Source organism: Glycine soja, chromosome 5 (genome assembly GCF_004193775.1).
Source record: "Glycine soja cultivar W05 chromosome 5, ASM419377v2, whole genome shotgun sequence".
In the NCBI taxonomy this organism is placed as follows: domain Eukaryota; kingdom Viridiplantae; phylum Streptophyta; class Magnoliopsida; order Fabales; family Fabaceae; genus Glycine; species Glycine soja.
In genome coordinates, this window is record NC_041006.1 from 32,984,942 (window position 1) to 33,010,488 (window position 25,547).

Sequence of the window (25,547 nt, forward strand, 5' to 3'; positions counted from 1 at the left end):
GGTAGTTTTTATATTAATTCTAGGTTAGGAATAAATAGTAAAAATATCTAGGACTTCATACTTAGAAGTTTGTAAATATTTATTTGACTTCTGGTTTTTTATTTTATGTTCTTATTATTGTTGTGAATTTTGGTTGAAGTCCGAACATTGGTTTCATTTGTTATAAATTTCTCAGAAGTCTTAGATTGTTTGATGACTATATTGAGTTTTATATATTTTTTATTATTCTAACATATAGAACTTGTAAAGTTATTTTGTTAGGGGAGACATGAAATTATAATTATATTTTATTTAATAAGATATTTTAATTCATTTTTAATTATTACACACATTCTATTATATGTGATTTGAACATGGTAATATCTTTATAAATATCCATCACCTTTGCCTTTGGCACATGGTAAATAACGGTTGAAGGCAACGAAGAAGGAAGGACAAATAATAGAAAAATTACTACCATACTCTCTAGGTACAATTTTCGTTTAGCTTATTCTAATTGATTTTGATTTAAGAAAAAAAGTGTATTATGTGGGCAAATATATTCAAACATAAAAGAGATTAGCACAGTTCCTAAAATTAGTGCAATTTCAACAAAGTCCAAACGATAATAAAATTCCATTTCAACATTCTCTATTTAAGTCTTGATATAATATAATTTTAAAAAATAAAAAACACTAGCGTCAATTAAAAAACATTATTGACTTTTTTTTCATAAAAATTTGCACCACCAGAAAGACATTAATTATATCCTCACGTTGATAATATCTAGCAACAAGAATTCGGTCCAATTTTCTTTCTCTCTCTTTAAACACACACAGTTTCTCTCTCTTTGTGTGTGGGTTTAAATATATTATAATTTTCATAAATGACTTAATTTATATTTAATCTTTTAAAAAAATTATAGTGATTTTAGTTTTTACAAATTTAAATTACTTTTTTAAGCTGTATCAATAACGTATCATATACTAAGTTGTATTACATCAGCGACTATTTTAAAATACTAACATTTAACAAGACATGGTTAATAATAATAGTTATATGTTACATCATTGTTAAGTATGTGTGTGATTTTACTGACAAATATTTTAAGCCAGTTAATATTTTCAACACACACATATGTCATGCTAACAAGTATTCTATAGGTAACTAATTAAAATTCTCTCTCTTCCTCACCTCCTCACTCGCTCTCTATACAACAAATAACAAATTATACTCTGTATATAAAAAGAAATAATAACAATATATTTTTCAATATTTATTAAAAAAAAATTAAAAATGTGAATTTAACTTTGTAGCTATTTAATAAATACTACCTCCAATTTTATTTATAAGAAATAAAATATAATGTATTTTATATTATAACTTATTTCTTATAAATAGGACTAGAGGTAATATTATTTATAATTTTATGATTTTTAATAAATAATTGAGAGTATATTGCTAAAAACTTCAAGTTGATTATAAAAAAATAACTCATATATTAATTTATTTTTTAATTTAAAAAATATTTATCCAGTCTCTTGATATATATATATATATATATATATATATATGATTGTTAATATTTATTTTAATTGGTGTGTATTAACAAGTTTTACCAAAATTTTAGGACAAAAATATCCAATTATCTCTTTTTTTCATTAATTTTGATCATGGGATAACACATCCAAACAACAGAACGACCATTTAAGAATAAAACTCGCTTATAACTTTTTTCCTCATACAGGAGAATTATCACCATCCGTCAAATCATTTTCTTTTTTGGCACATAAAAACAAATTTTATTAAGATTAAAGATTGAAGTTGACACAATATGTGGCAAAAAAAATCACTGATTACGTACGTGAAGATCAGAATTCAATTACACGTTACACCAACCCCGGGAGAATTATCACCATAGCTTCCACTCATATGCTACATGAGTTCTAGAACAGCACCAAATTGGATATTGAAGGTGAGAGAGGTAAGAGAAACCTTGAAATTACTGAATGCTATGTGAGAAAGGTGAGAGAAACATTTTTTTTAAACAAGAAATATTTAATTATTATAATTACTATAACAGACATTAAAAAAATTAATGGAAAGAATAGATAATTGAATATTTTGTCATAAAACTTGCTAATATACATTAACTAGAGTGTGGATACTAGCAGCTTCCGTGTGTGTGTGTCTATATATATATCAATGAGAGTTAGATCTAATAAAAAGAGTTTTTTTAAAAAAAATTTGGTGAATTAATATTTGAATTTTCATTAAGAGATGTATCAATATTTAGTTTCTAATCTTCTTCAAATAAATTTGTTTCTAATAGAACATCGATCCATGCAGAAAAAAAAAAGTTAAATCTTGTAGTTAAAGTGTGAACTTAATATCTGAATAACACGGTCAAAATGATATGAAGAGAAGATTCAAATACACGGTAGAGAAGAAAGTAATAGTTAGTTCGTTGGCTTAAATATGTTTCTAATTTTTTAAATTTGGAGTTATTTTATTTAGTTCTTAAAAAATTCTGTTTTTATTAGTTTCTTAAATTTTTTAAAATTTATTTTTAGTCTCTCATTATCTGCATTAATAGTATCATAATCTGTGAGGATTTTTTACTATCAACTTTTTTAAATTTAATTTTTTGAAAAATAATTTGTGATAGTTTAAAACCGTTACAATATTTAAAAAATATCATAATTCTACATCCAGCTATGTTTTTTTTAAAATGTCTTAATAGGTAAAAAAATGATTACTAAATCATACGATTCAAATATTTTGATGGTTTAAATTTGTAAGAAATTGTTTTTTAAAAATAAATTAGATAAATAAATTTTGACAGTTAAAAACTATAAAATTGTGTAAGCATAAACACAATAAATAAAAAGGGGATAACAATAGTTTTTGAAAGTTTGAGGAACTAACAAAAACAAAATATTTTTGAAGAACTAAAAAAAATTAATTAATTTAATTTGAAGGATTAGAAAAAAAAATTTAAACCTAGATATTATTGGTTCTGAAAGAAATGAATTCAGAGTTTCAGACGCCATTTTCAATTTCTCAGATCTAACAAAAAATCGTCATTGCATTTTCCACATAGTAAACACATGAGATTTAACTCAATTTATTTACTCAAAAGCGTAAACATATATTGAAAACTGATAAAGTAAAGTCATAATTGTTACTTAAAATGAGTAAAAATAGATTATTAAATTATTAAAATTTTATCTATTAACTTATTCAAAAAAACATCTATTAATTTTTTACTAAGAATTATTATTTCATATGTTATTCTTTAAAATGTATATTTTTGACAAATCCTTGATCTTGTACCAAGCATGATATAGATATACAAACATTTGCTAATCAATTATCATAATTCTTCGTTTTAAATTGATTTTTTTAATATAGCAGTAATAGTTGTCTTTCAAATTGAAATATTAATTAACTTTTCACTAAATATAACACTACTATTGACTAGCCGGCACCATGCGGGCCAGGGCAAGTTCTGGCTTTCCTTCTAAGGGAACGAATAAAACGACTTTTGTCACCTTCTCCAATTATTAAAACAAAAAACACCCAACAGAATTTCAAGCTTCCACTTGTCCACAATTTGCCCTTTGGAAATCCTTTCAATTTTTTTTAGGAGATAGTAATCTTCTTCGTGTTAAATATGATTATGATTATTATGGATTATAAAGTTTTCTGTTTTGAGTATTTAATGTGGTTATATATTTAAGTATTAAACTAAAAATCAATGGTTAATCTAAAAACTAAAATGATCTCATTCTAATTTATATTTTTTTAATAAATTTCAACTAATAATAAGAATTGTATTTAAAAAATGAGTTGAAGAATATGTTTCCATATCCCGTCCCTTAGTATTTATTTATGTTTTAAAAATAGATTTTGTGATTTTTTTTATCTTCTAAAAAAGTATTAACATTTTTATTTATTTTTACCTTTTTATTAAAGGAACTTACATAGTTATTATGATCTTTTAAAACAAGTTTTTTTTATTAAAAATGTTTTTCATAAAAAAAAATAAGACAAATGGACCTTAATTGTATCCCTTAATTTCCTATTTTTGGGTGGCTAATCACTTTAGTTTTCTACATCATAGTTGGCAAAAGTTATGCAAGAGGAGCTTCCTTTTAAATGAATGAATCAACAATAAGAATTGTTAAAATTGCCCCAATTATTTTGTGTAGGTGTGATTGCCAACACACAGAAGTGAAGTTAAAACCATGTTTTAATAGTAATCGTGCAATATTTGTAAATGACATGTATGCACCTGTGATTGCATATTAATTTATTTTTGTTCGCATAACTAGCTTCCGATCGATACGATATTGATTAGGCTAAGTGCGGGCTAATAAATATTGCATTTGCATTAATTATTCATTTACTAGAGTGCTTTGAGGAGGATTAATTTTCTAATATCATGGGAATTCATATGAACCTGGGCAGTAATTAATGCCACATGCTCAACCACTCCTATGTCACATTAATATTTTTCATCCCTATTAGACGAAACATGGGTAAATTGTGATTTTAATTTCTCAAAATATCACAATTGACATTTTTATTTAGTCTGGTGTTTAAAAAGTTATTATCAAACATGGTTGAAATATAATTTTAGCTTCTCAAAATATCTTAATTTTATGTTTAGTTTCTCATATTTTTAAAATATTATTTAGTCGTCAAAAATAATTTCGTTCTCATGTAATTTTTCTATTAGCATTTCGTTTATGTTGCCTGTTAATGAGTGTCTATCTAGTTTTAAAACTGTAAGACTGCATAGAAAACTTGTGACATTTAAAAATAATATTAAATGGAAATTTCATTATATTTACTATTTAGAGAGATCAGAAAGCACACAAAAAATTAAGGAATACCAACAGATTGACCACACGATAAATCTAAGAGTTTGATTTATTTTTTGTTAATTATTAACCTTTATTTTTTTATAAGATGAAAAATTTTAAAAATAAAATTTTATATGTGAAAAATGAAAAGAGAATAAAATTTATTAGTAATAAAAATAATAATAATTAATAAATATTATATATATATATATAACTTGTATTTATTTAAGATTTCTAAGATTTTTTAGTTTGTTACAAATTAATGTAATTTCAATTTTTATTTATTTGTATATTTTGTTAAACAACGAATAAATTATAAATTTAAAATGTTAAAAAAACATATGCATGAAATAAATTAAAGATAGTAAAATAAATTAAAATAAATAACTAAATTAAAACAATTTAAAATATAAAAGTTAAAAAAAATGTCATGTGTAATGGAAGAACTTTTTTTTTTCGACGTCGTAATGGAAGAACTTTAATATTGCTAAAAAAATATGAGATTTTAGAGAGAAAAATGTATTCCAAAATATATGTTATTTTATAAAATCAATGGTGTATTAAATACTTTTTTTTAAGTTTACTGATTCTCTATTTATAATAATAATTATAAGGTATATGAAAAAAAATCATATGCATTAATGATCTAATAATTAAAAAAAACCCATCACATTACAAATTCTTTGATTTAAAATAGTGTTTTTTTTCCTTTCATTTACTCACCCATGCAAATATTTTTAACTTAGTTAATTTCTATTGATTTTCTTTAATATTTTTTACTATCAATTAAAGACTATTGTTTTTTTTTTTTCACTTCAGTGTGTTGGAATGAGTTTTGTTCAATAATTTCCTTATTGAAAGTGGTATTCATTTGACTTATAGGTTTATTGGTATGATAGTTTAATTTTTTTGTAACTCGAATTTTTTTTATTAAAATTATCCCATACTTAAAGGAGAAACATTGACATTTTTTGAAAATACTCATTAAATATTATATGAAACATAGGTAACTTCTTACTATTAAATATTTGGAAAAAATTTAAAAGATTTGTATAAATTTTTAAAAAGAAGGAAATACCAATTTCCTTACATCTTAAAAAAGTTTGTGCAATCTGTTATAATGTATAAGTTTTTTTTTTATATTTTTTAACATCACATTCTTTACATTATATAAAAGTTATGAGTACGGCTAAATATTCATTCCTTTTATAAAAAGTAAGTTATAAGATATTTTACTATAACTTATTTCTTATATATATATATATATATATATATATATATATATATATATATATATATATATATAATTTTTTAACACTTGGAAATATTGATAACCTCAACCAATCTAATGTTAACCGTAAAAATCAAATCAAACGTAAAATTAAAAAGAAAATAACAATCAATTATATTAAATTAAATCAGATTTTGGATATAATTTTAGGATTCAAATCAAACTAAACTTATCTCATACATATACATAGTTTTTTTTTTATAAAAAAAGTACAATATAACTCATACTTATATAAATATGTATTTATAAAATTATGGTACTACCTTAATTATTTTCTATGGTTTCAGAATTACATCTTAATACATAGGCTTAGTAGTTTTAGATCGATTTAAAATTTATTGTTGGGTGTCGTATTTTTCTTTATTGGAAAACTTTTTGTGTTGTATATTTAAAAATGCTTTTTTAATTAAAATTGTATAAAAAGATAAAATGGTATCTTTTTACGTTGAAGTAATACAGATAGTGTAATGTGATTATTACATTAACATTATGTTGATTATGTTTGTGAAATAGTGTTGAGTTTTAGTATCATATACTTCTTTTTTTTAAAAAAAATAAAAATTCAAACGGTTGATATTTTATTAAGAAATGAAATTAAGAGAATATACATCCTTCTAAATGATTTAATCCAACATCTATCTATTAAAGAGAAAGATAATGAAGCTAAATAGTGAAGAACTTGGTTTCCTTATTTTATTTTTTAAATTACTTATTTAGTTTTATAGTTTCATGATTCTTATTTTTTTAGTCCTTATAATTTGAAAATGGTCTTTTTAGTCCCTATAATTTATATTTGAATTCTCTTTTAATTTCTCTAGTTTTAAAAACGGTTTTTTTGGTCCATATAATTTCATGATTCTTACTTTTTAACATATAGTTTTCAAATTAGAGGGACTAAAAGAGAATTAAGATGTAAACGATAGAGACCAGAAAAAGAACACTTTTAAACTAGAGGAACTAGAAGAGAATTAAAATGTAAATAATAAGAACTTAAAAGAACACTTTTAAACTATAGAGACTAAAATAGAATTAAAATATAAATTATAGGGACTAAAAATACCACTTTCAAACTATAGGGACTAAAAAGATAATAACATGAAATTATAAAAATCAAATGAGTAATTTAACTTTTTTTTAAATGATTCCTTTGCTTTGAAAGACTAGTAAAAGAAAAATAATTTATTTTATATTATTTATAATTTAATTGAATTAAATCAAATTTAACACTATATTAAAATGAAACCATAAACATTCTTAATATCATCTATTATTTAATACCATTCATTTTTAATATAATTGAATATGCTACAAGAAAATATCTATGTATTATTATTATTATTATTATTATTAGAAGTCCCGAGACTAAGTATTTGAGAAGTAGAATACAAATTAAAAGACAACTCCTTTTGCATTTATTACTCTCGTTACATGAATCAAACTCTTAAAGGGCTTAAGCTTCTAGTCACTTGATCAAAGGTGTGACATGTGGTTTTTTGTAAGTATATCTATTTGTTCATTTTGCATATCCATGAATCGAATCCTTCATCTCATGCCTTAAGTAGTAGTGATTTTTTTTTTTTATAGTTTAAAGTTTGTTTTATATAGTTTTTTTTGACATATTAATCAATTAACCAAATTAGAGATGACGAATGTTTGGCAATACACAATATACTAGTAATACTTTTCTCTTAACACATATTCTATGATTTATTTAAATTTATTAAAATTTACAAAATCAGGAGGAGAAAGAGTCACTAAATAAAATGTAAAATTTATTATTATTTTGTAATTTTTTAAAAATTTCAACCAATCAAAGAATATGTGTTAAAAAAATGTGTCAAAAAGTATGTTAATAACATTTATGTTTAAAGATAAATCATATTTTTCGATTTTTTTTAATATGAATAGGACTTTAAATAATCTAAAAATTAAATTAAGCTTTCAAAAAGATGGAATTAAACCTAAAAAAAATCTTTAATAAGTAAAAAATTAGACTTAAAACTTGATTTTTCTCAAATAGATAAAACCTATCTAATATTTTTATCCCTATCTAAGAGTAAGTAATTCTTATGTAACGTCTCTTAGTATTTGATTTAATTTACAATTTCTCTGATCAAATGTATAATTATGTAATGATTGACTTCAATTTAAAATATAAGTATCCATAATTGAAACTGAAATAATTTATATTTTATTATTCTTTTATTTAAAATATATAGATTTACTATAACTTAACTATAAGTATACCTATAGGTGTATAACTTTACATTAACATTACATAAACAAATAATCTTTTTATTAACTATAAGTATAATTTTTTTACATAACTGACAATATAATTTTTTTTATATTAATAATAAACGAACGATATATTTTTTAAAAGAATAATTAGGTGTGCATTAACAATAAAGAATATTAATATACAGCCGTTGATTTTGTAAAAGAAATGTATCAATAAATTATACCTTTCATGCATTTAAAACGCCCCCCAAATAATGACATATAACTTAATTGAAATATACAAATAATGTAAAATTTACATTATCATTATTAAAAAATTATTATATAAGTAAAAACTAAAAAATATTAAGTTTTATAATGACTATTTATAAAAATCATAATTAAAACAATTTTTAATTAATTCATATTGTAAAAGATATTTACTCTACCAACCAATTAAAAATAACATAAAATAAAATATAATTTTTAAAATGACGATGGTAAAAACCCTGAAGAATTCATGATTTTTAATTTTTATACTACAAATAAATATATATTGGAGTTAAATATTCTCTCTCTATATAATATATATATATATATATATATATAAATATGGAAAGCCCGTAGCGTCTGTTCTTGCTTCAGCTTTAATGGCCTGTGAGACTACGCTGAGTGTGTACGCCTACGGTTCCCAGTGACCGCATGTAAATCTTCAATATTTGCATGCTTCACCAACTCCCCTCAGACAATACCCATTACCCCGAATGATATGATTTTCTTCTCCAAATGCAAATGCAATTCCAATTCTCTAAAAGGACCCAACTTTCCCAGTTTCTCCACCCACTGAGCCCAACCCAGATGACCAAAGACTCGTAATTTCTCACGGGGTTGTGTTTTTCACTCTCTTTGAATCAATATCTGAAATGGGTTTTTTCTTTCTTTTTTTTTTCTTTCTGATTCATAGCATAGACTCCTCTCTCTGATTGTTCTGCGTGAGTTTCATTTGTTGTTCTGTTTTTTTTTTTCCTTTTTTCTTTTTTGTTCTATCACTTGTTTGTTGTTGGTGTGTTGAAAGCGTTGAGATGGGGAAAGAGATATTGGAGAACGTGAAGGATGATGGGGGGCTCGAGGAGCTTGAGATGTTGCTGAATGAGATCCCTCAGGCAACATCACACAATCTTTACCATGGGAAATCGCATGATGTTGTTGTTCATCATGGTGATGATGATGATCATCGTCATGGTTCTTTTGTTGTGTCTCATGGAATGTGTGATGATGACCACCCATTCACTCAGGTTCAGTATCCATGTGTTTCATCCCCTGTGAGTGGCTTTTCTCTGCAATCTGATGGTTCTTCCTCAAGCTTGTTCTCTTCTTCTGGCCATGCCTTGTCTGACACTGGATCACCAACCCCTCCTCCATTGGAGGATCTTAAATCCACCACCATGCCTTCTTCTGGAGGTTCTTCTTCTCACCCTAATAACCGTTTCATCACACCTGATTCAACTCTTATCAGGAATGCCAATGGAGGTTTGGTTAATGAACTTGGCGGCCTGTGTGCCAATTTTAGCCAAATGTACATCAGCAATCAACAGGAGAGCCCTTGTGATTTCAAGGATGCTTCAATGGCCATGCATAGGCGTCCATTTCCTGAATGTGTATCCTTCACTGGAAATGGTCCAAGCAATGTTCACAAGCATGGGGATTCTTACAGTTTCAGGAGAGGTTCTTTTGATTGTGTTGGGGTTCAGTCCCCTCTTCCCTGGAGTCCTAGAAATCAGGATACCGATATGAATTCGGCCTTAATGGCTAATTTATTTGGATCAAGACAGTGTGCCAAAAGGTCCGAGCCAATGCTTTCTCAATTAAATGACTTTAGTGGTTCAATGGAGTCTCCATGTCATCATCATTCAAGGCAGCTGATGGATAACTACTATTTTGGAAGAAGTCGAAATCAGCCACCGGAGTGTACTGCTTCTTTGAGCAGGAATCCAATGGTTGATGCTTTACTTTATGCACAGAAAAATGGAATGAATGTAACTGAAGAAAGAGGCATGTTGAGATTGCCCAGCTCTTCCCGAGGTATTAATTTAAGACCTTATTTGGGTGTTCAGGATTTACTGCAGTATAGGCATAGCCATTCTCTGCCTAATAGTTCAAGAGCTGTGCCTCTTTCAAATGCTAGAATCCCACAAAGAAACATAGATGCTATTGCAAGTGAGGGGAGCTTCATCATACAAGGTGAAGGTGTAAATTATGTTGCTAGCAGAGGTTTGGATCGTTCTATGTATCATAGTAAGGCTGCGGTGCGAGACACCGGCTTTGCTAGGAATTTGAAGAGATCAGAGCTAGACATGCCATACCAGGTTGTAGGAACTTATGACAATACTAGGGGTGCCAGGATAGGTTGCTCCTTTCCTTTGTTACCCAAGTACAGTTCCCTAGCTGAAGCTCAAGGTTATATATATTTAATGGCCAAAGATCAGCATGGCTGTAGGTTCTTGCAGAAAATGTTTGATGAGGGTACACCAGAAGATGTTCTAATGATATTTAATGAGATAATTGATCATGTAGTGGAACTTATGATGAATCCTTTTGGAAATTACCTTATGCAGAAGTTATTGGATGTATGCAATGAAGAACAGAGGATGCAAATCCTATTAATAATTACCGAAGAACCTGGGCAGCTTGTCAGAATCTCTTTAAACACTCATGGGTGATGGCACAACTTGTGAATCTACTGCAATTTTATGTAGTTGGCTTATATTGAATTTGACATGACTTCTTTACTTTTTTTTTTTTCTTTTATCAGCACTCGCGTGGTGCAGAAGCTAGTTGAGACTCTCAAAACTAGGCAGCAAATTTCATTAGCTGTTTCAGCTCTTGAACCAGGATTCTTGGCTCTCATCAAAGATCTAAATGGAAACCATGTGGTTCAGCGTTGTTTGCTATGTTTAAGCAACGAAGATAACAAGGCATGAATTCTATCTTTCTCAATAAAGTTTATTGATATCTTGTGCATGATGTTTTTGTGAGTGAACAGAAATCTGTATCCTCATCTCACTCTTGTTTCTATTTTATAAACTTTTTAATCAGTGATAGCTGATCATCTCATGTGAAATAGACTTCGTTGTTTTCTTACATATTCAGTTCATTCTGAAAGCTTTTCTTCCTTAACATGCAACACTCTTGTCTAAGTTATGATAACAATAATGGTGCTTTAAAAATGGTGTATATAAACTTTAAATGTCATTATGTGAAAGACATGCTTTTGCCATCATAAATTGACAATGCTATGCTTGCAGTTTCTAAGCTACTAAAGTTTGAGTTTTTTTGTACCATGGACTAAATTTGCTAAATGTTCTTCAAGTTTCATCACCAAGAATGAATATAAATTTATATGAATGTTATGTGTTGCTCTAAGATTCCGATTTTGTTTTGGAAAAAAAATTTGAATTGATCAATGATCTATAAAACTAACACCACTCTAACTGCTAATGCTCAGTTCAGCAGAAACATTGCTGGTGAAGGGTTATGAATTTAACGCCTAGAGTATCCTAGTACAATTGTCCATTAGCTAATTTAAAAAATTAGACAACTAGATTTCTTATGGCCTTTACTTCCGTTGTGGAATTAATATCTACAGGGTTAGTAAAATGACCAATATTATAAATAGGGACCAATGAACAAAAAGAAATGCTTGTAATTATCTGGATTCTGGGATAAAGAGCTTGTGAACTATGATTGAATCGGTGTCCATTTTGTTGTGGCTCATGATTGGAGTGTGATGAAATGTAGAATAAATACATAAATTGATATCTCCTTGAAGAAGTTATATTTACCCTATTATTTGCATTCTGCAGTTTATATTTGTTGCTGCTGCAAAGTATTGTGTTGACATTGCAACTCACCAACACGGATGCTGTGTTCTGCAAAGATGCATTGGCCATTCAAGCGGGGAGTATCGAGAAAAACTGATTGCAGAAATATGTGCTAATGCACTTCTGCTAGCTCAAGATCAATTCGGGTAACTTTTGGAAACATAATTGTTTATAAAGCACAAAATTCCTTTCACCGGTTCTTCTTTTTCTGTTTTGTATATCTACTTTTCCACCCACAAAAATGTTTTCTCTTTTCTGTTGCAGAAGCAATAATCTTAGCTGTTGTCAAATGTCTTTGGCAATTGTATAAATGATTTTAACCCGTTTTACCAGAGGCCAAGTCTAGTGGGGACTGGAAAATGTGGTGGTCACACAGTATGAAAAGTGAATAGTACACTAGGAAACAAAATTGTTAATAACTACCGGATCTAAATTACAGTGTTTTCTTTTTTATAAAAATTCAAATTGAAATTCATATGTTGTTATACCAGCTTTAACTTGCTGATAAAAAAAAAAAAAATACCGGCTTTAACTTCTCTATTGATTGAACAGATTTCTTTCTATACACCTTTTTGCTTTTGTCTTTGCATGGGACTCACATCTAACAAATCAAGCCTGTTGATCGTTTTTAATAAAACACCAATTCTGTGTTGACCTACTTTGGAACTATGAGATAAATGCTGCTTCCACTACTCTTTGATTTTTCTACCCTTTCATCTCTCTGTTCTTTTTGCCTGCTGCAGAAATTATGTTGTTCAATTTATCTTGGACTTGAAGATTTCATCTGTCACCACATGCATAAGGTTGCAATTTGAAGGCAACTATGTGCACCTATCAAGACAGAAGTTTGGTAGTCATGTGGTTGAAAAATGTCTTGCTGCATTCAATGATGAGAATCGATCAAGAGTCATTCTTGAACTGCTCTCCACGCCTCACTTTGAACATTTGCTTCAAGATCCACATGCAAACTATGTTGTTCAATCAGCTCTTCGACATTCTGAGGTTTGTAACATGGCCACCTTATTTTGCTCTTCACTTTTGATAAATCAATGACAGTATAATAATCAGTTTAAAATCTTGTTATGATGATACTATCTCTTTAGCCAAAAATTGCTGTCATCTACTAGTATGTTCTGATACTACACTTCCTATTTTATATCAGTAAAAAGTGCATATAATTTTTGCACTCATATTTTAGCAGTTATGTCATCAATGAAAGTTTTGATCTTGATCTGGTGGCGATTGTTATTTATTTTTTCTTTTCCTTCTAAACTAGGGTCATTTACACAATTTACTAGTTGAAGCAATCGAGTCCCACAAAGCCGTTTCTCGAAACAGCCCGTATTCCAAGAAGATTTTCTCGCAGAAGCTTTTGAAGAAATGATGTACATTCTCCTCTTGTGCAAGAAGGGTTCTTGTTCTGTGCCAAAGAAAGCTTGTCTAGGTCTGCCACAACAACGGTTTATATATGTTTTGGATGGTTATTTAACTGTAAGTTAAATGATGATAACCATACAAATGAGTTAAAGTCTGTTTATAAGTGCTTGTTCATCTGCTCAGTTAATTATGGAAAAAAGAGGAAGAAGAGAGAACAGAGCAGAAATTTTGCTCACATTTAGATCTTTGCATTTGCATGTACTATTTCTTGTTTTTCAACTTATTGGATATTATTATCATGTTAATTATGCTATTCTCACTGTGTGAGAATGTACAGTGTATAGAACTTTAGACTTTTGCTTTTATTGTATAATAATATGAAGAACTTTCTGAATAACCTTTATCTTACACTCTTTCATAATAACGTCCTTCATTCTAAGTGCAAGGGGAGTGAATGATGCTTGTTCGTTCATTGTATTTTAAATTTATGATTGTTCACCATTTTGTTCATGATTTTAAAATCTCATGTCTTTGTTTTTTTCCTTCATACAAGGAGGCTAGATTTGGCATTTTGGTTCCTCTTAAATGCATTCAGCACTTTACAAAAAAAATAAAAAAAATAATTTGTCATATTATTTGACAAACGTCGATGTCCATTTTCACAGCTAAACAATAAAAAATACTCAAACTCGTTGTTTACTTTGTGTAACGCATGGATCAAAATTCTAGTAAATCAATAATAGTTCATTGCTGTAAAAAAAAAGTCATCAAGAAATTAACGAATAAAATTGTGATGTATAATTACTTAAGAATTTATTAAAATCTCAACGGTTTTCTAAAAAAATCTTTTTTAAAGGACAGAGTAAGGTGGCTTTTCGGCAAAAAATTAAAGGAACGCACCTAAACCTTTTAATGAAACAACATTATGAGGCACATAGAAGTTTTAATTTAGTACTAGAAATACATATATAAGATGGTTGGTCTAACACAACTTGATTGGCCATGGAAATACAAATATAGTATTAAAGATTAATGGAGTAATAATTCTACCATAACTTGACGAGCCATGGAAATACAAATACATATAAAACAATTATGCATCCGGTTATTTCTTTATAAATTCTAATATTTCCTCTATAATCATGTATGGGCCGCAAATAACAGCTACTTGGGAATATAGTAGGTTGGCCTGCTAGTTAACCGAAGAGAATTATAAACTTTTATTTCAAAAAGGAAAAATAATGCATTTATATTGCATAATTTGATTCTATCATCTTCCATGACTTTATTTCTAATCTATTTATATTTTTTAATTACTACGGTACTTTATAAAGAAAGTATTAATTAAAAAATAAATGCATGTACTGTATTAGAAATTAGAGATATAAAAGGTATTAAATACTTATCATACAAAGTTTTAAGAGTTCTGATCCTTCTGGATCACTTTTTATTTTATTTCTCTCTTTTCTTAAGATACGTATTTTTATCACTATTTTGCCCTTGTTTCTATTTTTCTTTAAGAAAATAAGAAATACTTTTATTTTACATTAATTTTTTAAAATTTTATTTACTTATACTTTCAAACTAATTTCTTTTAATCTTTAAAAAAACTCCTAAACTTAAATTACTATTATATTATTTATTTATTTTTTTAAACTAGTATTTTAACCTATACATTATACATGATAAATGTTTATTTATGTATAATTAAAATTCATAAAAAAGTAATAATTTATATTATAAAATGTTACCTAAATAAAAGAAATACACATGTACGAGATACTAATACTTATTAGTAGTTTTTTTTATAAGATAATGAAAGTTTTTTCGTTTTGCTGTATATCGATGTATGGAAGTTTCTGAAGCTACCTAAATTTGCTTCCTCTAATATTTTTTTTTCTTGGTAAGAAATATGTTTCCACTATTAGCTGATAGGTTACATAGATGATAGTGGTAGTAGATTTCCATCAAGGTTAGGATGCATGACAACGTCACAAGTCATAAAAGCTTGAACAAAAGTAATTGCGTTATCAAATAAGCTAAAGATTAAATTATACTCTTTTTAAATATTTATTATTCTAGAATAATAAAAAAAAAGAAAAAAAGTTATACACATGTGTACCGTGTAAAACTTTTTACAGCATCCACACATGACATTCAACTCATAAAAATAATTCAAATCGATGATAAAAATATTTTTTAGTCTTAATTCTTTGGTTAAAGAATTTTTTTTTTAATTAATGTAAAGTTCATTAAAAAATAAATAAAGTATTATCAATACGAAAAATTGAATTCAGGTAATATTTAAATTGATTCAACCTTAATGTTAATATATTAATCACGTGTTTTATCACTTACTTGGAAATAGAAACATTTAAAAATTCATTTTATTTTTGACTGACTAAGATTAATAATAACATTCAAAATTAATTATTCCACGTCACACGTTATTAACGGGGTAGTGTACTATCACTGTTTGTTTGTTTTGGAAGAAAACAAAGGGAATGAAAATAAAAAATAAAAAATAAAAAATAAAAAAACTATGATCAAAATAAAATTGAATGTTAAATTGTTTAATTTGAAAAAAGTAAATAGAAAATAAAATATAAATTTGTTTAATTTAAACGAAATGGGAGAAGATAATTAAGTAAACATGTAAAAAATACTCTTATACCTTTATTTGGTAAGATCAAGTTTCTTTCAAAATAAACAAACAAGGTTACAAGAGTAAAAAATTAGAAACATTCCTCTGACTTTTTTTTTCCTGTGGGACCCACCTGCGCACAAACATACAATGGATGAATTTTTTGCGGGACTCACCTCATTTCGATGAGAAATATACAAGGAATGTTATAAATTCACTTTTTAATATATTTTTTAAAATATAAATTTTATCGTTAGATGAAATTTATTAAAAATAAAAAATAGTTTTATTTTTATCTAATAATAATTATAAAATTACAAAATTCATGGTCACCGAATTAATATAAATCTCAGGTAGAATGAGTTAGAGCGTAGATGAACAGAGGCACACAACGATTGCATGTGTTTCAGAGTAAGAGCAAGCTAGATGAGAGGTGAAAGTGGTGCAAAACTGGCTAGGATTTCAAATGGAGAAAGAAAATCACGCGTATTAGGTTTAAGATTACATGTGAGTACTTGTTTTGAGTGAGCAAACCGTATCTAAATACCTTGTGTGTGTTAGCATATCCAATTAGGTTTAATTTTTTTATGGATGCAAAAATCCAAAATTGAACTTACATGACAAATCTCATTCAAATCCACCTTTGTTATATACTTGAATATGTCTTAAAAAAGTTACTTTTATAAATCAATTTTTTCATATTTGGTTGGGTTAGGTTGTATTTATTTTTATATCGAGGTAAAAATGTATACATAACTCTTTCCTATTAGGGTGTGGGTGGAATTGGTTTAATATGTTAAAATTAAAAGAAAAATTATTAAAAAATTTATGACTCATAGTTAAGTTGATATACCCAATAAACAAATAAATAAAAATAATCTAAATATAATATTACAATCATAAATATTTTGATTTAATAGTGTTGGTAAAGTTATTCTGACTTCAAATTAGTAAAGGAATGATAAATTTTTATTAGAGTTAAAAAATGAATGACGTGTACTCCTCTAATCTATAATGATAATGTGTGAGTTAGTGGGATAGATGATTACTTAATTAGTGAGCGAATAGAAGATTAACTGATTATTATCCAATGATAAAATTATGTCAGTACAACAAAAACAATATCATACTAAATTGTATTAACACATGCTTTTTTTGAAGCTATCATCAAACCTAACCCAATTATAAAAATATTAAGTAGGCTTGACTATACTAATAAATGATTGACACATAACCTAACCCAAACTTGTATTTAATGAGTTAATTTGTCATATTCAATCCATTTTGACTTGATATTTGTTCATCTAAAGATATTCATTGACTCAAAATTAACTTGATGAAGTCAATAATTCCAATAAAATCAATCAACTTGATTTAGACTGATTTAATTAATCAAATTCAATTGAAACCAAATCAATAAGAAAATATATTAATAATATTTTTTGTATTTCTTTTAATTTTTTTATTATTAACTAAAAATTTATTGAGAATTTCGTGCCAGACATCATCAGACCAGGCAATATCAAAGGCTGAGAAAAGGAATGAAATATCTTTCAACGTCCAACATCCAAGTTGCGATTTTATTAATAGTTTAATAATACAACGGATACTCAAAAAATAAAAAATACTCTTATTCTATTTCCATTCTATCACGAGGAATAAACAGAATGAATAAAATATTCTTACATGCATCAGGAGAAAAAAACAGAGTGAAGAAGGGATGAGGAAGACGGCACGTGCGGAGTCTAGTACGGACTTGTGCTCCCAACGAGTGGTCCAAAGACACGTGTCAGAATCCAATGGAAAAGGGCACGTGGACGAATAGAAACGCAGGAACTGATCCTCCCATCCACGAACTCCGAGTTTGATGTCCACGTGTCGATCTCTGCACGATACCTTTCGCTGCAATTCCAAATAACAATAAATAAAAATATTAATTAATGACAATTAAAGAAAAAAAAGAAAACTTGTGCCGCAGAGTTGAGTTCGACGGAAAAGAAGCCTCTGGAAAGTCCTAGAAAATCCCCACCGCAGAGGTGAACAGTGCTCAAAAGAAGATTCTCTCTCGTTTTCTCGGAAAATTTGGTTCTCCGGTTACCTTGGCTTAGCTGGATGTGGATGCTAACATAGTTACAATTTCAGGTTTTTTTTTTTTTCTAGTTCTGTAGCTTTTTTTTTAATTGCTTTGGTTTATGCAATTTAAGTTTTGGTATAGAGTTGTTAATTGTCTCTGTTTATGATTTAGGATTTATATTTATGATATGCTTTGTGATTTTTCCATTTTTTTCTTCTGGCAACAGGCTAGTAATGGTTGTATAGTTTAGTTTCTGTGATTTTATTTTATTAATGATGTGGCGTAGCAATAGAGTTGGTGTTATAATTTGTTGGCATGGAAATTTCTTCTATTTAAATTCGCAATCTATTGTAAACTGGGGCTTGGGATGAGCTTCTAAGTTCTAGATCTTCAACTTTTAGCGTTTGCCTCTTTTGTTTGTTTTTATTTTGGTGTATCTTACTGAAAATATTGTAGTATAAGATCATAAATGAGTAGAAATTCAGCTTTGTGGTATTTTGATTTAATTTTGAGGGCTCTGGTTCATGCTTCAAAACAAGAGAGGATAGTTATGATTTCTACGAGGGGCTTCTTTCATGAGAAAGGGTAAATCTCCCCGTCTAATTTTTTGTTCTGTTAAATACATTCGTTATTGGTTAAAATTAAGTTGGCATCATTAGTAATGACAAGCATCTTTATGATTGTAGGGATGTTGAAATAGGAATAATTTGGGTCCTCTTTTGTAACTTTTGAGACTGAGTACCAAAAATTAAGGCTATAGTGTTTCTTCGACTGAAAAGGTGGCAGATGATTTAATTGAACTATTTGACAAATTCCTTCTGTTTGAAATGAACTCTCCAAATTGGACAAGATTATACTGATGGTGAGCAGTGATGTCATTACAGGAAAAATGTATTTTCATATCATACCAGACAACCTAGGTTATCTGGTATGATATGAAAATCATTTCCAGGGAATATTAACAATATATTGACTCAACATTGTCATCAAAGGAAAAATATGTTTTCTTCCATTCTACTTGCATCACTTTTTTTACCTCTCTATGCAAAGTGATTGAAATCTCTGAAATGATTATCACCTTTTTTGTTACACTATTTATTAGGTTTGATGATATGTTTTATGAGGATTAATTATTATGTCCTGTGACGCCAGGTTATCTTAAATAATTTTCTAATTGTCTGTCTTTATGTTACATTACATCTCAGGGTAGGGAGAACTTGCTAAATCTGAACCAGAAAGAGAGAACAGAAAAGGCTAACAAACCTGAAGATCTGCTTTCTCCATGTGATAGTGACTCATGCAGAGAACATAAAAAGCTAACATCAGATAATACAAGGATGTCTGATCATTGTTTGAAGAGCAGCAAAGTAGATTCTAGTAGTAGTGAGCTTTATGCAGATGATACCATCTTAGGAGACAAGTGTGTGGTGGAGGATGATAGCGTGTCTCAATATTCAATCAATCACATATCTCAAACTGACAATGAACTCAGCTTTCTTGATAATGATGGGTGGCTCAATATCGGAAACTTTGAAGATGTTGATAGGATGATGTTGTAAGAAATTCTCCTATGTGACCGAAGTATTTTCACCATCCACCTTGAATGATATGCTAATCAATATATCATTATCACCATGAATATCTAAATATTACTTTTAAAATTGCAGAAGCTGTGACTTGACATTTGGAATGGAGAGCCTCAATAATGAAGAGGAGTTCTGCTGGCTCCGGTCTTCAAATGGAACTGAAGGATCTGATGATGCATTGAAGTCTGCATTCAAGTTTTCATCTGCTGAAGCAAGTCTGTTGAAAAGTATATCAGATTATAATATCGACACAAATGAAAACATGGAAGGTCTGCCAATTAATGACGGCAACAATAAAGCATCTCCTATTGATAAAAAATTGAGGTCTCGAATGAATGCCAATCATGATGATGTTCCTTCTTCATTATCAACATTCCATGAATCAGCCATGAAATCTGGTAATAGAGATGACTTGATGGCTAAACTAAAGGTTGGCTACCCTTCAATTTTTTTTTTCTATTTTGATTTTCAAATTGGATTCTGAGCTTCTGAATTTCAAATTATGTTGCTACAATTCTCTGTGGACTCTTTTACCAAAACACACACATGGAGACATACATATACTCACAAAATTGACCCCTCAAAGGCATATAACACAATGAGTTTGATATTTGCCTCTAACCTTGTGAAAGTATTAATTCCATTGAATTTATTTATTGAAGTTTGATATTATGAGAATGCTATGATGTAGGCACTAAATCTGACTGTATTCGACAATTCAATGATTATTTTGTTTGATGTAAATTTTGTTTTTCAATAATAGAAAACTGGCCTTGACCTTTAGGCAATACTCAATTTCAGCTGCTTTATTTTCTGAGTGATCTGTTGCATTCATCTGACATATGGTTTGTAGTAACAGTGAACAAATCTGACTGGCCAGTCTATTTAATTCAGGTGAACTTAAAAAATAATTTGTCGCTTAATTTGAATATCAAAAACAGCCTCTTTGTATGACAGATGGAAGGAAACCTGTTAAAAACATCAGCAGGAAAGAGAAAAAATGGTTACCTGGGACATGGTGATTTTGATCTTCCTTATGCTCAAGTGGAGCAATATGCAAATCTGAAGCAATCTTTTGGAGCCTCTTCCAGTGGGGTCACTTCACAGGATAGCATCCACAAACACAGACCAGACATGGATTCTAATTCTTTAGGACATATACAGATACAAACTGACCTAATGGACCCAGGCTATTGTCATACTTCTAATTACACTTCCCTCCTTCCAACTTTGTCTGGATCTAGGTCTGGACATGATGGACATCCATCTCCTTCTTTTAAAGAATCGTCATTTGCACCTAACATGGAGAGTTCTAATGCTCATAAGTTGGATGCTGTTGCCTTGAAAACAAAAAATGAGAGAGAAAATTTATATTTTTGCCACGATGCACAACTAATAAGTCCAAGATTTAAAAGTGGAAATATGGGAAATCCTGAGCCATTCAAAAGTCCAGGTTCAGCTCAGAAGGTAGGCCATCAGTTTGAAAATGAGAATGAAGGCCATAGTGAAGTTGGAGAAATTAGCATAAGATTTTCACAAGAAATAGACTCATCAAATGTGCAGGAAAGCTCATCTATGAGCTCTGCACTGGACGAAGCCTCACTTGAAACAACTAGCTTTTGCCAACTGCAACAGATCATGGATCAGGTATTTTAATATTTTGCAATGTTAAAGTTTGATTCTGTATTATTTTCTTGGACTATGAAATCAAAATTAACTTACCAGCAACTGACTAGTTTTGGTTTCTTCATCATGATGGATTTTCTTGTCAGGGCTGTGTTAACATTACATCTCTAATTTTGCTTGGCCATATAAATTTTGTAAATTTGGTGCTACTGAAACACCGTATGATAGGAAGGTAGCTGCCAGTATCAACCCAAATCCTGGGTCTGACTCTTTTTTTATCTGAAAAAATTTCTTGCCGTGGGATTTGGTTTTTCAAAAATTAGAATGCACTTTAAATGGAAAAGTATCGAGTTATAACCTTTGCTTAGAAAATCGATGGCTGTGTTTGAGATAAACTACATGCACATGTTTAACAAACTATTGTTGTTAAATCTATTCTCATGATTTTCCAATCAACAGTTATAACTTTGCACTATTTATTCTACAGTACACCCCTCATTCTAGAGGAACTAAACCTATGTTGTGATGCTAAGAATGCTAAGATAGTTAATGCTTGCGTATCCTTATTGCTGGAAATCTATTTATCAATTGATTAAAAAATACTTTCCATAACATAAAGTTCACTTGATTGCAGTTGGATATTAGAACCAAACTATGCATAAGGGACAGTCTATACCGCTTGGCTAAAAGTGCTGAACAAAGACATAATGATACCAATGCAAGTGGTCAAATTGGTGATGATGTTGAAGCCTGCAAAGCAGTAATGATACAGGACTCAAACAGGTATCACTCCATTGATTTCTGGTTCAAATTTGTATTTCTCTTGGGTCTTGACTACACAATGCAATGCTGGTGCGGCATGATTTTGAGTAGGCTTGTGGTTTGCTTATATGACACTTTTAATGTACTCAAACACATAATATTCTTTTTTAATTTTTAGTCATCAGGTTTATATATGGATATGTGAAAAGTGAAATATTCATGAAATGGAGAATAAAATATTTTTATGTGAAAGGACAGTATTGTGAGTTAGCATATATTGTTAGATAAAACCTTTATTACAGTATAACCATGCTGCTCTTTCCCTCCCACCCCCTTTCAAGGCATGGAAAATTGAACCACCTAAATTGGCTACGGCCAAGGTAGATACACCCAAATTGCCATATCATAATATGAAAACACTGTTCTGGCCAAATAACTCCAAGTGTTTGAACCTATGGTAAATGCTGAAGGCACATGCTCTTTTTTTCCTGAATTTAATGCTTTAAATATTCTTGTATTTTTTTTATAAGCTAAATTATATTAAACGGAAACTTACATTGAGCATAAGAATTGCTCAACCCAAGTTTATATTGATTACAGACATTTTGGCACACAGCTGAAATATTCTTGTAATCTCGACTCAGATGTCTTACCTATTGAGCTAAGAAAAAGGAACAGAGCCTTGCATCTTATTTCCTAGTTTGTTTCTTTTAAAGACCTTTCCTTACATCACAAGAACTTCATTTCAACCCTTGATTTGAATCCCAACAATAGTACAGGTAGCATTGAAGTAAAAGAACTGGGTTTAAATGAGTGTGTTGTAGAAGAATGGAATATGGGAGATGACGTAAAAAGTCTCAAGGTTGACAGAGCTCAATACTAGATGTTTGTAGTTAAGTTGATATACCTGGCAGTCTGGCACTACCTAACCATATTTGGCATCATATGCTATTAGTACTGTTAGCAAGTTCATGCATGACACAGGATTCTTCCATATGTTAAACCTACATCTGGAAGAGTATTATTATCAAGGGTGGAAATCTAACTATGAAAGTGTGGGAATGAATCCTTTTATGTATATGTGTAGTTATTATGTTCATGTCTCACTTGATATATTAAGAGAGAGGACATATCAAAGGGATAGAGAGATACATGATTTGAATGTGACCTTGTCATGTCAAAATTTGACATGAAAGGATCCATTCTTATGGAAGCATATACAAATGCAGATTATGCAGGGCTGGGCCAATCACTAGTAGGAGGTCAACCGTCAACATCATATTACTGTATATATGTTCTTGGGTGGAAACTTAATTGCTTGGAGGATCAATAAGAAAAATGTTATGGCTCAAGCAAGTGCAGAAGCTAAGTTTTGAGCTATGCCACAAGGAGTGTGAGTTGTTATAGATGAAAATTATACTAGATGGACCTTGGACTAAACTATGAGACTCCTATAAGGCTACTTTGTGACAACAAACACTATTAGAATTGCATATAATATTTTTGCTTGACAAGACCAAACATATTGAGATATAATGGCATTTCAATAATGGGTTGCCTACCACATATTGAGATATAATGCCAGTGAGATTTAAGTTTTAACAATCTCATATTGGTTGTGTTGTAGGTATTTTAAATTAGTGCCTATTTTTAGTTACCAAATTTTTAATCCTACTTTAGAAAGTGATTAATCTGCTTAACTTATGCATAGCCTTTACACTTTGATGCTTTGTACATCTTTATGTATAAGGTAATAATAATATTCAGAAATTGTTCCTTCAAGTTTTTTTTTCCTCTCGTTAAAATTTAAATGTGAATTAATTTGAGCCTTTTAAAACATCCAGGTTTGCATTTATTTGAAACTTCTGCTCATCCTTTTACTTGAAATATTCAACCTATTTCAAACTTGGAAGTTCATCTTAGGATGGGAGTTATATTTACAAAAAAATATATATATAGAAAAAACATTTTATTGTTGCAATGGACAATGAATGTTTCTTAATAGAAAGGAGAGGAAGAACACGTTATTATGTTTAAGCTCCGTTCTTGTTCTTAGCTCCCATCCAGTTTTAATATCCGTAGAAAAACAATGTTTATTTTCTAATCTTACTGATAAGTATAACACCTTGCTCTATTCAGGTGTACGGGATTCATGAATATTGAAACTGATACAAATCCCATTGATCGAACTGTTGCACACTTACTGTTTCACAGGCCTTCAGATCCATCAATGTTGCCCCATAATGATCCTTTACCTTTCAAGTCCAGTTCCATGGTATGCTTTAATCAAATTGTTAACATGCTTTAACGAAGTAGATATTATCTTGGGTCCTATTTATATGAAATAAGTTATAGTACTACAACTTGTGTTTCTTATAAACAGGACCAAGGGGAATAATTGTTTTTTGTTGGTAGTCTCATTTTCTGCTTTAACTGACAGTTATGTGGATCGGTGATCAATCCAGCAGTAGTGACTGAGAAAGAGGTTTGTCAGGAAGAATCTTCTACTGGATTAGAAAAGTCGTCTTAAAGGGTAACACCTCGTGAAAAGAGAAACAATGGCTTGTTTTAAAGTAAGTCATCGTATCATATATGATGTATAATTAATTATTCGGAGACTTGCTCAGATCCCTTTGTTAGTGATTCATTTTTTTGCCATCCGATACCATTATATTTATATTGATGTATAAATGACTGATCATCAATCCAAGGTAGCGTATGAGATTAGATATAATTTTCTAGTGTAGGTTTTTATTTATTTATAAGTAGTCAGACATCCGAATCCAATGGAAGAAGAAGCGAAAATAAAACTCGACTGAACCAAATGAGTTTTTTTCTTATCGTTAGTTTAGGATGTTGATTGGTTTTCTATTTCGATATTTTCGAACAACGTATTACTATACAATCGCTACTAGAAGGGGAAAGAAGCATTGAAAAATAATTAAATGTTTTTTATTTTTTATATTATAAAATGACACAATTTTGAAATAAAATGAAATAACTATTCCAAGATATAGAGGGAGTAAATTCAAGAATAGCATCCAATTTTTTTGCATTTGGTATTTAGGTTTTTATGAACAATCCAAATGCACGCTTGATCCCCCAAACTTATTAGGTACTATGCATTTTAGCCAATAAGTCCTCAATTTTACTGTCAAACCGAACTATAATTGCTTACACAACCTTCGTCTATCTCAACTACTTTTAATCTTCTTAATAGCATGTTTGTTAAAGAT

At 29.0% G+C, this 25,547-nt stretch overlaps 2 protein-coding genes across 6 annotated transcripts; both read left to right on the top strand.

Annotated features, from left to right (window-relative positions):
- Window positions 1-8,990: 8,990 nt before the first annotated feature.
- Window positions 8,991-14,022, top strand: LOC114412570 (putative pumilio homolog 7, chloroplastic). The gene is made up of 5 exons (XM_028376508.1): window positions 8,991-11,077; window positions 11,174-11,336; window positions 12,225-12,388; window positions 12,986-13,244; window positions 13,519-14,022. The coding sequence occupies exons 1-5, from the start codon at window positions 9,444-9,446 to the stop codon at window positions 13,624-13,626; spliced, it is 2,328 nt and encodes a 775-aa protein (XP_028232309.1). The 5' UTR covers window positions 8,991-9,443; the 3' UTR covers window positions 13,627-14,022.
- A 4,182-nt stretch (window positions 14,023-18,204) lies between these two features.
- Window positions 18,205-25,045, top strand: LOC114412571 (protein LNK1-like). 5 transcript variants are annotated; one of them, XM_028376509.1, is made up of 8 exons: window positions 18,501-18,922; window positions 19,024-19,199; window positions 19,543-19,892; window positions 20,005-20,353; window positions 20,881-21,570; window positions 22,184-22,332; window positions 24,451-24,586; window positions 24,752-25,045. In XM_028376509.1, exons 2-8 carry the CDS (start codon window positions 19,197-19,199, stop codon window positions 24,839-24,841), a joined length of 1,767 nt encoding a protein of 588 aa, XP_028232310.1. In that variant the 5' UTR covers window positions 18,501-18,922; window positions 19,024-19,196; the 3' UTR covers window positions 24,842-25,045. The 5 variants fall into 5 exon arrangements, with proteins under 5 accessions (XP_028232311.1, XP_028232313.1, XP_028232310.1 ...); XM_028376510.1 differs by lacking the exons at window positions 18,501-18,922; window positions 19,024-19,199 and adding an exon at window positions 18,205-18,405; XM_028376512.1 differs by lacking the exons at window positions 24,451-24,586; window positions 24,752-25,045 and adding an exon at window positions 24,156-24,241 and having other exon boundaries at window positions 18,485-18,922.
- Window positions 25,046-25,547: the final 502 nt, after the last annotated feature.